The 13,106-nt window shown below is 55.3% G+C and overlaps 1 protein-coding gene and 1 long non-coding RNA gene across 6 annotated transcripts in view; one reads left to right on the forward strand and one right to left on the reverse strand.

The window, feature by feature from the left end:
* Positions 1-13,106, reverse strand: part of LAMC3 (laminin subunit gamma 3) — an 89,515-nt gene that overhangs the window by 15,267 nt on the left and 61,142 nt on the right. For all 3 annotated transcript variants that reach the window (XR_012424246.1, XM_045373951.3, XM_045373950.3), the window contains exons 15-23: positions 12,742-12,895; positions 11,921-12,063; positions 11,180-11,358; positions 9,119-9,260; positions 7,216-7,421; positions 6,726-6,802; positions 3,799-3,933; positions 2,441-2,588; positions 501-650 (exon numbers count right to left, since the gene is read on the reverse strand). Coding sequence is in view for 2 of the 3 variants with exons in the window: in XM_045373951.3 (XP_045229886.2) it covers positions 501-650; positions 2,441-2,588; positions 3,799-3,933; positions 6,726-6,802; positions 7,216-7,421; positions 9,119-9,260; positions 11,180-11,358; positions 11,921-12,063; positions 12,742-12,895 (1,334 nt within the window). In the remaining variant the exon portion in view is untranslated. The remainder of the gene's footprint in view (positions 1-500; positions 651-2,440; positions 2,589-3,798; positions 3,934-6,725; positions 6,803-7,215; positions 7,422-9,118; positions 9,261-11,179; positions 11,359-11,920; positions 12,064-12,741; positions 12,896-13,106) is intronic.
* Positions 3,302-9,877, forward strand: LOC123569194 (uncharacterized). 3 transcript variants are annotated; one of them, XR_012424248.1, is made up of 3 exons: positions 3,302-4,056; positions 6,498-7,069; positions 9,578-9,877. It is a non-coding gene; the product is annotated as an uncharacterized lncRNA (long non-coding RNA). The 3 variants fall into 3 exon arrangements; XR_012424250.1 differs by having other exon boundaries at positions 6,685-7,069; XR_012424249.1 differs by lacking the exon at positions 6,498-7,069.

Here is a 13,106-nt window from a genome sequence, read left to right on the forward strand (position 1 = left end):
TCAGGGTATCAGGGTCCCCTCCCCTGCCTCAGGCTGCGTGTGGAGTTTTGCAGGAGGTCCCGCAGGGATGGACAGATATATCTTTTTTTTTTTTTTTTTTTTTTTTTAAGACAGAGTCTCACTCTGTTGCCAGACTGGAGTACAGTGGTGCAATCTCAGCTCACTGCAACCTCCGCCTCCTGGGTTCAGCAATTCTCCTGCCTCAGCCTTCCAAATAGCTGGGACTATAGGCGTGTGCCACCACGCCTGGCTAATTTTTTATATTTTTAGTAGAGACGGGGTTTCACCATGTTAGCCAGGATGCTCTCGATCTCCTGACCTTGTGATCCACCCACCTCGGCGTCCCAAAGTGCTGGGATTACAGGCGTGAGCCACTGCGCCCGGCAGGACAGAGCTACTTCTGTCTCTGCCCTTCTCCCTCCTGCAACCCTGACCCCAGATCACCTTCAGGGTAGCCCCAACCTCTCCCAGGTCCCCCGCTTTGAAGCACAAGAGCTGACCTGTGTGAGGGGCTCTGTTTGCCGTAGCGCTGCCTGGGCAGCAGCATGGAGGGTTCGGGCAGCCTTGGTGGCCATGTGCTGTTGTGACGCAACTGTCTTCTCCAGGATCTTCGCCTTCAGGCTCAGGTCTTCAGCCCAGGACTTCTGAGGCTGCAGGGAGACAGTGGGCTCAGGCAGGGCCTGGCAGGAAGGGCAAGTGGCGGATTCTCTACTTAGGGGAGGTGCCCTGCTGGACTGAGGCATCGGGTCTGCCCCTGGCTGCCAGCCCAGAACCCCAAGCCTCCTGAAAACCTGATGAGCTAGCTGATGCCCCAGGGAGCTCGGAAGCCCAGAGGCAGGAATAGCAGGGGTGGGGCTTTGTGTGGACCCTAGGAGGCAGAGGGGCCAGGGCAAGAGGAGCCAGGCTGGGGAACCCCTCGCTTGGGGCTCAGATGACAGCCCTACCAATTTCTAGCTGTGTGACCTTGAGCAACCCAGCCAACCTCCCCGACCCACACTGCTCACTGCAAAGTGGGAACGCTTCCTCAGCTCCACAGTCCTGAACTGAGACCTGGGGACTGGATGGCTTCAGAATGCAGAATTTCCCAGACTTTAGAGGAGAACTGTGCAGGTACTACATACGATCGAACACCCTCAGTGGTGTTGGAAGCAGAACCTGGGCTCGAACACGCTAACAGCTGTGCATCACTCTCCAATGCAGTGGGAGGAGCAAAGACCTCAAACAAGCAGCCTTGGGCATCGATCTGGGTTAGCATTTGTCCCAAATGTATTTGTATAAGCTGAATTCATGTTCAGTTTCTGAGTTTTGGGATTTCAGGGTTACTGAATTGACACAATGGACCTGACTCACACAGAGGTGATGAGTATAAGGTGATGGGCACAGAGGGGCCGGCCAGCTACCTCGTGCATTGCTCCCCAATCTCTGTCCAGCTCCCATGGGAGGAGCCTTGAAATAACCTAATGGGTGAGTTCCATGTGACAGACTGAGGCTCAGGGAGGGAAAGTCCTTGGCCGAGGTCACAGAGCTGGAGTGGCAGAGCTGGAATTGCATCCTGTGTCCATCTGATGACATTGCTAATGTCATTGTAAGGAGGAAGAGGCCCCAGCCTTGACATTATCATCAACAGAGAATGGTTGGGCTCTGACTCTGCCAAGTCCCATAGATAGGTTATATCATTTGACTTAGCTGTGATATAGTTAAAAATGAGCCACGTCACCTGCCTCTGCCCGGGCCCCACTGGTTTCTCCAGATGCTATAATAGGTTTGTTTGTTTGTTTGTTTTTCCTCTTTTTTGAGATGGAGCCTCACTCTGTCACCAAGGCTGGAGTGCAGTGCTGCAATCTTGGCTCACTGAAGCCTCTGCCCTCCCAGGTTCAAGCCATTCTTCTGCCTCAGCCTCTCTAGTAGCTGGGGTTACAGGCACACACCACCACACCTAGCTAATTTTTGTAATTTTTTTTTTGAGACGGAGACGCTCTGCCGCCCAGGCTGGAGTGCAGTGGCCGGACCTCAGCTCACTGCAAGCTCTGCCTCCTGGGTTTACGGCATTCTCCTGCCTCAGCCTCCCGAGTAGCTGGGACTACAGGCGCCGCCACCACGCCCGGCTAGTTTTTTTTGGTATTTTTTTAGTAGAGACGGGGTTTCACCGTGTTAGCAGGATGGTCTCGATCTCCTGACCTCGTGATCCGCCCGTCTCGGCCTTCCAAAGTGCTGGGATTACAGGCTTGAGCCACCGCGCCCGGCCAATTTTTGTATTTTTAGTAGAGATGAGGTTTCACTACGTTGGCCAAGGTGGTCTCAATCTCCTGACCTCAGGTCATCCACCCGCCTCGGCCTCCCAAAGTGCTGGGATTACAGGCGTGAGCCACCGTGCCCAGCCTCCAGCTTCTATAATAGATCCTTCCGACCCCACACAGAGCTCTGAGACAACTGAGCTGACCAGAGCTCCCGGGGAAGCCAGCAAAGCCAGGTACGGGGCTGTATCTGCGCCAACTTGCTGCACTGTGGCCAACACGCTTTCCGCTTCAGGCAGCACCTCTGCCATAGCCGTCCCCAGTGCTTTCTGGGCCGCCTGGACCTCCTGGTACCTGGGAGGAAACAGAGGCCATGGAGCTGGGTGCAGAACTAGCCCTCCCCATCCCTGTCTGGGTCCCAGGCTGGAGCCATTGGTTTGCAAAGGCCTCTGCCAACTTCCCAGGCAGAATAACCCTCTGTGGGGCCGGTACAGCTGCCTCGGGAAATGGCCGCTTCTCTGCAGCTTTCAAATGAGCCAGACGGGCTGTGAAAGGGCCACATTCTTGTTTCCGCATCATTCACTTCAGCCACACTTTGCTGAAAGGGCTCTGCTTGGTTTCCACTCAAGAATCACATGTTTGCAAATGTTTGGCTCTTCTGGGTGAATGGCGAAGAGGAAAATGCCCAGTGAAGTGGGGAGCACAGTGGCCCCGGCCCTGGTTCTGGCTCAGCCATGCCCTTTCCGGAGACCTTGGGCACAGCCTCACCACGGATGAAATGGAGAGCCCTGGGCTGCAGAATCTCTGTGGGCCCTTTTGCCCTGACGAGCCTGTGGTCTATAACCAATCAGCTAGGATGGATTTTCTGTCCTGACCAGCTGTCCACACCCTGTCCCACCCATTCCTCCCTGACAAGGGCACTGCTGGGGTGGAGACCTCTGGCTTCCCTTCCATCCTTTACACCTCCTTAAAGAGCCAGCGCCCTGCCCCGGAGTGGGTCATGTGACCTCCCCCAGCCATGCCAGCTGGCTCAGGGCAGGACATCTGATCTAAACGGAGCCAATCCCATTCTCGTTTAGGAACGTCAAGGGGCTCAGCAAGATGTTGGGGAGTCTCCACGGACCTTTAAACTGAGAAGGACAGAAGGGGTCACCAAAGCAGAGAAGCAGAGCCGGCTGTCTGCAGAGGCAGAGAAAGAAGCTGGTGCCGCAGAGGAGCACAGAGGAGCTACCCTGGGCTGGGGCACAGGGGCCAGGGGGCGCTCAGGGAATGCTGCAGAGGGAGAGCGAGGTATCTGTTGCTCTGGGTTTCAGTTCTCATCCCTTCTCTTGAAGAGACTGAGTTGCACCCCCCCTCCCAGGCAAAAGTGGGTTACTGTGACTCACCACCGAGTGGCCCAAGACCCTGTGGCCCCATTCCCAGCAGGACGCAGACCCAAGACACCAACGACAAAGAATGTCGGGACTCAAGGGAGCTAGCCCTGGAAACAGCAGCCTCTGGCTAGGCCCTGTCGGCTCCAGGAGGCCAACCCTAAAGTTTCTACCCACACCTGGGGAGGCCTCACCTGTCCTCCAGGTCCCGCTGGGTCTCCAGGGCCATCCTTCCCTCCAGCAGACTCCAGAGAAGCACGTAGCTGGTGTTGGAGGCGAGCAGGGCCCTCTGAGCAGTGGCTGCAATCTTGGTGGCGGTGTCTCTGTGGCTGTGTGAGGACACCCACCTGAGCATCACCAAGGGCTCGCAGGGAAGGGGTCCAGGACCAGAACTACGCCCCCTGCTACACAGGCCTCCTGCTGCCCCAAACAGAAGACAGCCACAAAGACAGGTACTTTTTTTTCCATCTTTCTGTGTTACACGTTTCAAGGACAGGAAAGGTACTCCATGCCCTGTTCCTGTTACAGAGACATGGAGTTTGTGTCTGTTGTCTCGGCATAAGGATTAATAGGATTTTTTTTTTTTTTTCTGAGACAACGTCTCACTCTATTGCCCAGGCTAGAGTGCAGTCGTGTGATCTCAGCTCACTGCAACCTCCCTTCCCGGGCTCAAGCGATTCTCCTACCTCAGCCTCTCGAGTAGCTGGGATTACAAGTGTGCACCAGCTAATTTTTGTATTTTGGTAGAGACGGGGTCTCACCATGTTGGCCAAGCTGGTCTGGACCTCCTGTCCTCAGGCGATCCACCCACCTCGGCCTCTCAAAGTGCTGGGATTACAGGTGTGAGCCACTGCCCCCAGCCAGGGCCTTACTTTTTTCTTTTTAAGAGATGGAGTCTTACACTGTTGCCCAGGTTGGAGTGCAGTGGTGCCATCACAGCTCACTGTAACCTCAAACTCCTAGGCTCAAGGGTTCCTCTCGCCTTAGTCTTCCAAGTAGCTGGGACTACAGGTGTATGCCACCATGCCCGGCTAATTTTTTTTTTTTTTTTGAGATGGAGTCTCGCTCTGTCGCCCAGGCTGGAGTACAGTGGCCGGATCTCAGCTCACTGCAAGCTCCGCCTCCCGGGTTTACGCCATTCTCCCGCCTCAGCCTCCCGAGTAGCTGGGACTACAGGCGCCTGCCACCTCGCCCAGCTAGTTTTTTTGTATTTTTTTTTTAAGTAGAGACGGGGTTTCACCAGGTTAGCCAGGATGGTCTCGATCTCCTGACCTCGTGATCCGCCCGTCTCGGCCTCCCAAAGTGCTGGGATTACAGGCTTGAGCCACCGCGCCTGGCCTGCCCGGCTAATTTTTAAAATTATTTTGTAGCCATGGGGGTTTCACCATCTTGCCTAAGTTGGTCTGTAACTCCTTGCCTCAAGTGATCCTCATGTGTCGGCCTCCCAAAGTGCTGGGAATACAGGTGTTAGCCACTGTGCCTGGCCAATAGGACATTTTATCACACATGAAAGCATCTCAGTTTGGACAATAAATTGTACAGTCACCCCAATGTAGACAGCATAGAAGAGAGTGGTCACAACAGCTTGGGTTTGAATCCTGGCTTTATTGCTTCCAAACTGTGTGTCCTTAGGAGGCTCCTTAACTTCTCTGAATGTTTTCCCATCTGTAAAATGAGTCTAAGGTCCCTGGAGTATAGCTAAAGGAGAAAATTGTCACAGATCCTGTGTTTTTAGGATCTTAAGCTGCTTTTCTTTTCTTTTCTTTTTTTTTTTTTTTTTTGAGATGGAGTCTCACTCTATTGCCCAGGTTGGAGTGCAGTGGTGTGATCTCAGCTTACTGCAACCTCTACCTCCCAGGTTCAAGCAATTCTCCTGCCTCAGCCTCCCAAGTAGCTGGAATTACAGGCACCCACCACCATGCCTGGCTAATTTATGGACTTTTAGTGGAGATGGGGTTTTACCATGTTGGCCAGGCTCGTATGGAACTCCTGACCTCAAGTGATCCACCTGCCTTAGCCTCCCAAAGTGCTGGGATTACGGGTATGAGCCACTGTGCCTGACCTTAACCTGCTTCCTTTTTTTTTTTTTGAGACGGAGTCTCGTACTGTCGCCCAGGCTGGAGTGCAGTGGCACGATCTCAGCTCACTGCAAGCTCCGCCTCCTGGGTTCACACCATTCTCCTGCCTCAGCCTCCTGAGTAGCTGGGACTGCTGGCGCCTGCCACCAGGCCCGGCTAATTTTTTTTGGATTTTTTTAGTAGAGACAGGGTTTCACCGTGTTAGCCAGGATGGTCTCGATCTCCTGACCTCGTGATCCACCCGCCTTGGCCTCCCAAAGTGCTGGGATTACAGGCGTGAGCCACCGCGCCCAGCCTTAAGTTGTTTCTTAAAGGCAGTGGATGAAACAACCCAATGTCTGTGAACGGAAGACGGATAAACAACATGTGGCATTTCCATACAATGGGATATTATTCAGCCGTAAGAGGAGCAAAGCACCCATCCAGGCCACGATGTGGATGAGCCTTGAAAACACTGGGCTAAGAAGCTAGTGGTAAAAGGCGACACACTGTGTGATTCCACTTCTATGAGACGCCCAGAATAGGCAAATCTATAGAGACAAAAAGCAGAGCAGTGGTTCCAGGGCCTGGGGGGGTAAGGAGAAACGGGGGCTGATGGCAGATGGGTCCAGGGGTGTTTTTGGGGTGATGAAAATCCTACAATTGGCTGTGGTGATGGCTTTGCAACCCTGAGAATATAGGGAAACCACTGAATTATACAGTGAGACAGAGTCTCACTCTATTGCCCAGGCTGGAGTGCCGTGGGCAAAGGCCTCTGTATAGTGTGAACTATACCCCCAGTATAATAACTTGTGTATTATACAACTCTCACAAAGAGAAAGCAGGCAGATGCTCTCCGACGCCTTCAGTCAACCAAGCTTTGCCCCCAACATCTCTGGACTCACCTTGCCTGCTCCTCCACATACTGGTGACACTGCCCCCACCAGACAGCTCTTGTAATATCTGATCCCAACTTCTGGGTGGGGGCACCTGTGGGGCTGACTCTGACTCAGGAACCCCCAGGAGAAGGGCCAGGCACAACCTCACCATGTCTTGGGACTCACCTCCCCGCGAGGGCACGGGCCTCTGTGGCCAGGTGGCTCCATTTGGTGGGTTGGCCGGGACCATCCTGGGGAATCTCCTGTAGAAAGAAGAGGAAGAGAGGAGGAAACTGACTTCCCGTCCCCGAAGGGCAAGGGACACATCTGGCCCAATTGTGAGGCAGAACTGGATAGCACCAGTCGTTCTATAAATGCACAAAGCTGGCCACGACATCGGTATCCAGTGAGCGGAGTCCGAGGATGCAGAAACACCAATAAGGATGCTGCCCACCACCTACTGTGCATTCAGTCTACTTGGAACATGCCTCGCCCTTTGCAAATGTCCTCTCGCTGAATCCGCGGAGGAGGTACTGCGTGATCCCCATTTTGCAGATGAAATTGAGCCTCCCAAAGTGGGGAGTCATACCCAAGGCCACTAGGTCAATGGGAAGGCTGGGGCAGGGACCCATGCCCAGGCTTGGTGTGTTTGGGTAGGGGGGGTCCCCTGGGATACCAGAGACGCGAGAATGGCAGCTGCGTGCAGAATCTCCTCTTCCGAGGACTCCAGCACTGCCTCCAGGTCTGCCAGCTGGGTACAGGTCTTCTGGGCTCTGGCCTGGGCACAGTGGGCACCCTTGCTCAGCCTCTGCAGCTGCTCCCGGGAGGCCTTCACAGCACCCTCAAGGCCCATCATCTGCTCCAGGAAGGCTTCCCGAACCCCTATGGGAAGCCCACAGCCCGGGGGTCACAGAGTGGTGGAGACATCACACAAAAGCCCCCACCCCAGGGGTCCCCTTCTGTGCCCTCCATTCCCCAGGCATCACCAGCCCCGAGCACCAACAGGTAGTCCCAAAGGCAGAGTCTCCCCATTTTCCAGATGCAGGCTGAGGCCCAGAGAAGGCAAACATGACCCAAGGTCCCACCCACAGTCAGTCAGTCACACACAAGGACCGGGAGAGACCCAGGCCTTCCGGGGCCACACAAGCAGTTCTGGACCCCTCAAATCAGCTCTAATTCACCATGTGGCTCACGTGGGCATTTTAAGACATGGTATCTGATAGCCCCTATTTCCACAGTGAGTCCTGCTAACAGGTTCTCAGCTCGCCTCTGTCTGGCTGCTAAAGGAATGTGGCGCTTATACACATAAAACTTCACAAAGAGGCCGGGCGCGGTGGCTCAAGCCTGTAATCCCAGCACTTTGAGAGGCCGAGACGGGCGGATCACGAGGTCAGGAGATCGAGACCATCCTGGCTAACACGGTGAAACCCTGTCTCTACTAAAAAATACAAAAAACTAGCCAGGCGAGGTGGCGGGCACCTGTAGTCCCAGCTACTCAGGAGGCTGAGACAGGAGAATGGCCCGAACCCGGGAGGCGGAGCTTGCAGTGAGCTGAGATCCGGCCACTGCACTCCAGCCTGGGCGACAGAGCGAGACTCCGTCTCAAAAAAAAAAAAAAAAAAAAAAAAACAACTTCACAAAGAAATCCAATCCATTTCAGCGCCTTTCCAGGTCCCAAGGCCAAATTCCTCCTGGCTTTAGTGACAGGTCTCTTCTTTTCTTTTTTTCCTTCCCTCCTTCCCTCCCTCCCTCCGTCCTTCCCTGCTTCCCTCCTTCTCTCCCTCCCTCCTTCCCTGCTTCTCTCCTTCCCTGCTTCCATTCATAGAAACAAGGTCTTGTTATGTTGCCCAGACTGATCTCAAACTCCTGGGCTCAGGCAATCCTCCTGTCTTGGCCTCCCAAAGTACTAAGATTACAGGAATGAGCCACCACACCCGGCCCTCCTTCTTTTTTCTTATTTACTCATTTATTAATATTTTCTATGAAATTAATATTTCGCCGGACGCGGTGGCTCACGCCTGTAATCCCAGCACTTTGGGAGGCCGAGGCGGGCGGATCACAAGGTCAGGAGATCGAGACCACGGTGAAACCCCGTCTCTACTAAAAATACAAAAAATTAGCCGGGCACGGTTGTGGGCGCCTGTAGTCCCAGCTACTCGGGAGGCTGAGGCAGGAGAATGGCGTGAACCCGGGAGGCGGAGCTTGCAGTGAGCCGAGATCGCGCCACTGCACTCCAGCCTGGGCGACAGAGCGAGACTCCGTCTCAAAAAAAAAAAAAAAGACAGCAAGACCCTCCCAGTCGAGCCTCTGGAGCAGCGCCTTGTGACCCCTCGTGGAGGGAGTGAATAAATGAATGAGCCCAGCCCCATCCTCACTGAACTTAGAGTCTGGGTAGGGCAGGGACATGGGGACAAGGATTGATATTCACAAAATTACAGGTGGGCTAGGGACATTGAAGGAGAGGCCCATGGCAACAGGGCTGTGTTGTGAGGGTCCCCAAAGCATCCGACAAGACCAGACAGCAGGCACTGGGGGCCTCCCCTTGCCTCCCACCCTCCCACTCTGCGCTCCCGCTGTACCTGGAAGCAGGTGGTGGCCCTGGTAGATGTCCCCCCTCGGGGCCTCTCCCAGCAGAATGTCTAGTGGTCCCCAGGGACTGCCACAGTTGGACCCTTGCAGCCACCCCTCCATCAAAGTCAGTTTGGCCTTCAGCTTGGCTGCCTGGAGAGGACAGGAAGAAAAGGTGTATGAGGCTGCTGGCATGCAGGTCCTGCCCAGACACTCCCCCCGGCTTCTACCCTGCCACTCTCCCTGTGGGTTCCCTTCTCCAAATCCTCCCCTGGGCCTCAACGCTAAGGGTATGCCACACCCCTGAGAGCCAACCGTGCCCCCATGGTAGCTGTCGCTTCCCCTCCCATCCCCACGGCACCTGCTGACACCACTGACCATACTGCTGTCCTACCTTGAAGGGAAAGAGGAAGGGATGGGAAGGGATGCCTCATAAGGATTTCTGTCTGTCCTGTTCGCTGTGTTCCCAGGACGCCACACGGAGAAAGCACGCTATGGACACTGGCTGAATGTGCTATGAACGTCCCCTAGCCCCGTCTTTTCATCAGACAAACAATAATTGCATTTACAGAGCACTTCCTTGGAGCCAGTCTCAGCACGAATGCCTGCCACGCCCCAGCCTGATTCCCCCTGTCACCGCTCTAAGTGGCCGGCACAGGTCCCAGGCCCTGTCCGCCATTCCCAAGTCCAAAACGTTCTGAAAAGCCACAAGGCGTTCCATTCCTCACTCGACAGCGAAACCTGAACTGAAATAAACCTGTTCTGAAAAAGGCTACTTGTGGTCTTCATTTACCCACTTGGCGGAAATAGTCATCTGTTTTCCTGCCTAAATATCACCGGGCTTGACTCTGGGGGCTGCCCATTCGCAGTGGGAGATTACGTGACATTCAGTGTGGCATGTCTTTTTTTTTTTTTTTTTGAGACGGAGTCTCGCTCTGTCGCCCAGGCTGGAGTGAGTGGCGTGATCTGGGCTCACTGCAAACTCCGCCTCCTGGGTTCACACCATTCTCCTGCCTCAGCCTCCCAAGTAGCTGGACTACAGGTGCCCGCCCCCTCGCCTGGCTAGTTTTTTGTATTTTTTAGTAGAGACGGGGTTTCACCGTGTTAGCCAGGATGGTCTCGATCTCCTGACCTCGTGATCCACCCGTCTTGGCCTCCCAAAGTGCTGGGATTACAGGCTTGAGCCACCGCGCCCGGCCTTTTTTTTTTCTTTTTTGAGACAGTCTAGCTCTGTCACCCAGGCTGGAGTGCAGTCGTGATCTTGGCTCACTGCAACCTCTGCCTCCCAGGTTCAAGCAATTCTCCTGCCTCAGCTTCCCTAGTAGCTGGGATTACAGGTGCGCACCACCCCCACCTGGCGAATTTTTGTATTTTTAGTAGAGACGGGGTTTTACCATGTTGTCCAGGCTGGTCTCAAACTCCTGACCTCATGATCCGCCCGCCTCAGCCTCCCAAAGTGCTGGGATTACAGGAGTGAGCCACAGCACCCGGCCTTCAGTGCATGCCATCTTATCTTTCTACAATGCCACACATTCTGAAAGCTGGCCCCACTGGTTTCTAGAAAAGGACTGCAGGCCTAACTATCTCCAGTCTGGAGTAGGAGAGAGACTGAGGCTTACCAAGGCTGTTGCCTGCCCAGACACATGATAATGAATGGAGTCGGGGGAGGGGAACCCCAATGGGTTAACCCTAGAGCTTGAACTCCTGACTCCAGCACCACCCACCTCCCCACTCAGAATCACCTCCTGTTAACCCTCTTTACCAAGGGGTCATCTGTGGTCTCATTCCCACTGACCCTGAGAAAGTGAGACCCCAGCCCGGCATGGTCGGGAAAGGCAGGTGACAAGAGTCACCTCTCCCCCATCCACCCAGAGCAGGGGAAGGGCCAAGGTGAGGGTTGAGCCAGGCTGGAACAGGCCCGAAGCTGGGTGGGCATAGGGAGAAGGTGGGTGGTGGGCTTGCAAGGCCTGAGCTCTGGGGGTAAGCAGGCAGTTCCTGGTGCCTGGCATAGAGCTGGCACTTGCTAGGGATACAGAATGAATGGAAAGTTGAGTGGGTTTGGGCAGACTCACCTCCTCCTTCACCAGGGCATAGCAGGACGGGCATTCCTGGCAGTGTGTGCCATCTGCCGTGAGGAAGAAGTTGTCGTGGCAGCGGTCACATTTGTAGCCCTCGAAGCCAGGCCTGCATATGCAGGTGCCGTTCTCGTGGCACTGGGCTGAGGCAGCGCCCAGTGGGGAGCACCTGCAGGCTAGAGGGGCCAGGGGCAGTGGGTGCTGGGTTCTGGGTGTTCCCAGAACGCCCTGGGCAGCATCAAAACCAGATTCCTGGGCCCTTCCCTGGAGATTCTGATTCAGAAGATTGAAGGTGGCACAGAGCCTGGCTTATTCCAATGTTCCCTGGGGATCTGAGGACCAGCCAGGTTTAGCAACTGCTAATGCAGCCCAACTCTACAGGTGAGGAAACTGAGGCCCAGAGAGTGACATGATGGCCCCAGGAACACAGGCACTTAATAGCGGCATCTGGGACTACATTTCTGGCTGGCATGAGGACGCTGGCAGGCTGCAGAGGGCCAGAGACTTGGGCGAGAGTCACAAGCACAGCCCTGCACCCACCGCTCTGGATTCATGTGATGCTGCTCTCCTGGTCACTGCCACAGAAGCAACTCCCTCCATGCTTCCGGCTGCTCTCAGGACCCTGTCCCGTATCTGACCATCCTTTTCTCCTGCACCCATTTTCCCCATCCATCATCTCTGCCCAGAGACCTCAGGCCCAACCCTCCAGGCAGCCCGGGAAGGACCCAGCCTCCTTACCCCGGCAGCCCTTGATGGAGAAGCCAAAGAAACCCAGCTGGCATCTGTCACAGGCCTGGCCTGTGACACCTGGGCGGCAGGTGCACTGTCCAGTCTTGGGATGGCACTGGTCCTCCTGGGAGCCCAGTGGGTGACACTTGCAGCTGTGATAAGGGAAGGAACTGGGTCTGAGGCAAGCTCAGGGCCACTTCCGGCCCAGCCTCTGCCAGCTGCAGCTGGCTGGCGCCTCAGATCACAGCCCTCTGCTGACAAGACCCCATCTCCTCTTGGTGCGTGGCACAGCTTCCCCAGCTGTGCTCTGGAAAGCACAAGTCTTCTTGGATGCTCAGGGAGAAAAGAAGATAAAATAAGGCTATGGGGACAAACATGTCTCTGGGAGACTATACGCCTCTGTTGGAAAGTCACAATGCAATCAGCATAGCAAGGGCTCTGAGAAGTCCTGCAAGGAAGAAACCTGTTTGTCCCACTTGGTGTTTCCCTGGAGTCCTCCACTGTTCCCTAAGGATGCTTGTCTAAGGTGCTACTGTGGCCAAAAGGCCACACAGTGACAGTGTCACTAAGAAGGGAATCAGAGACCAAACCGGCCGCCTGCCCACCTGGACATCCCTTAGGGCTGCTCTTGGCCTGCATCCTAGGCTGGCAGGACCATGAGTCTGATGCCAAGAGTCCATCCCTTTGCCCCCCTTTGGCAAAGGGTACAACGTGCCTGGCAGTGGGCCTAGGACAACACCTTCTGAACCAGGCCCCTCCCTGGGGGCTGCCTGGTGCCTTCTTCCATCCTGGTGAGGTCCCCAGGGCTCCAGCAGTCTCACCCTACTTACCTCCGGCAGCCCCTCCCAGGCTGGAGGTCGAAGAAGCCAGGGTAGCAGCGGCTACAGTCCCGTCCAGTCACGTGAGGCAGGCAGGAGCACTGGCCTGTCACTGGGTCGCAGGGCATCTGCTCACTGACCGAGCCCTGTGGGTGGCAGCTGCAGGCTGGGGGCAGGAGCAGGAAGGGGTGTTGGCAACAATGCAGATTGTCTGTTCCACCTTTGGGGGTCCAACAGAGGCAGAGGAGATGGCGGAGCCTCCAGAGATGATACTGCACATTCAGCCCAGATTCCAACGCCCCTGCTGGAAAAAGGCTCCAGGGCCGAGCTCCAGCCTCAGCCTGTTGACTATATCCTTAGAGGGACAGCTCAGGACG

The sequence above is a fragment of the Macaca fascicularis genome, chromosome 15 (assembly GCF_037993035.2).
Source record: "Macaca fascicularis isolate 582-1 chromosome 15, T2T-MFA8v1.1".
NCBI classification, from domain to species: Eukaryota; Metazoa; Chordata; class Mammalia; order Primates; family Cercopithecidae; genus Macaca; species Macaca fascicularis.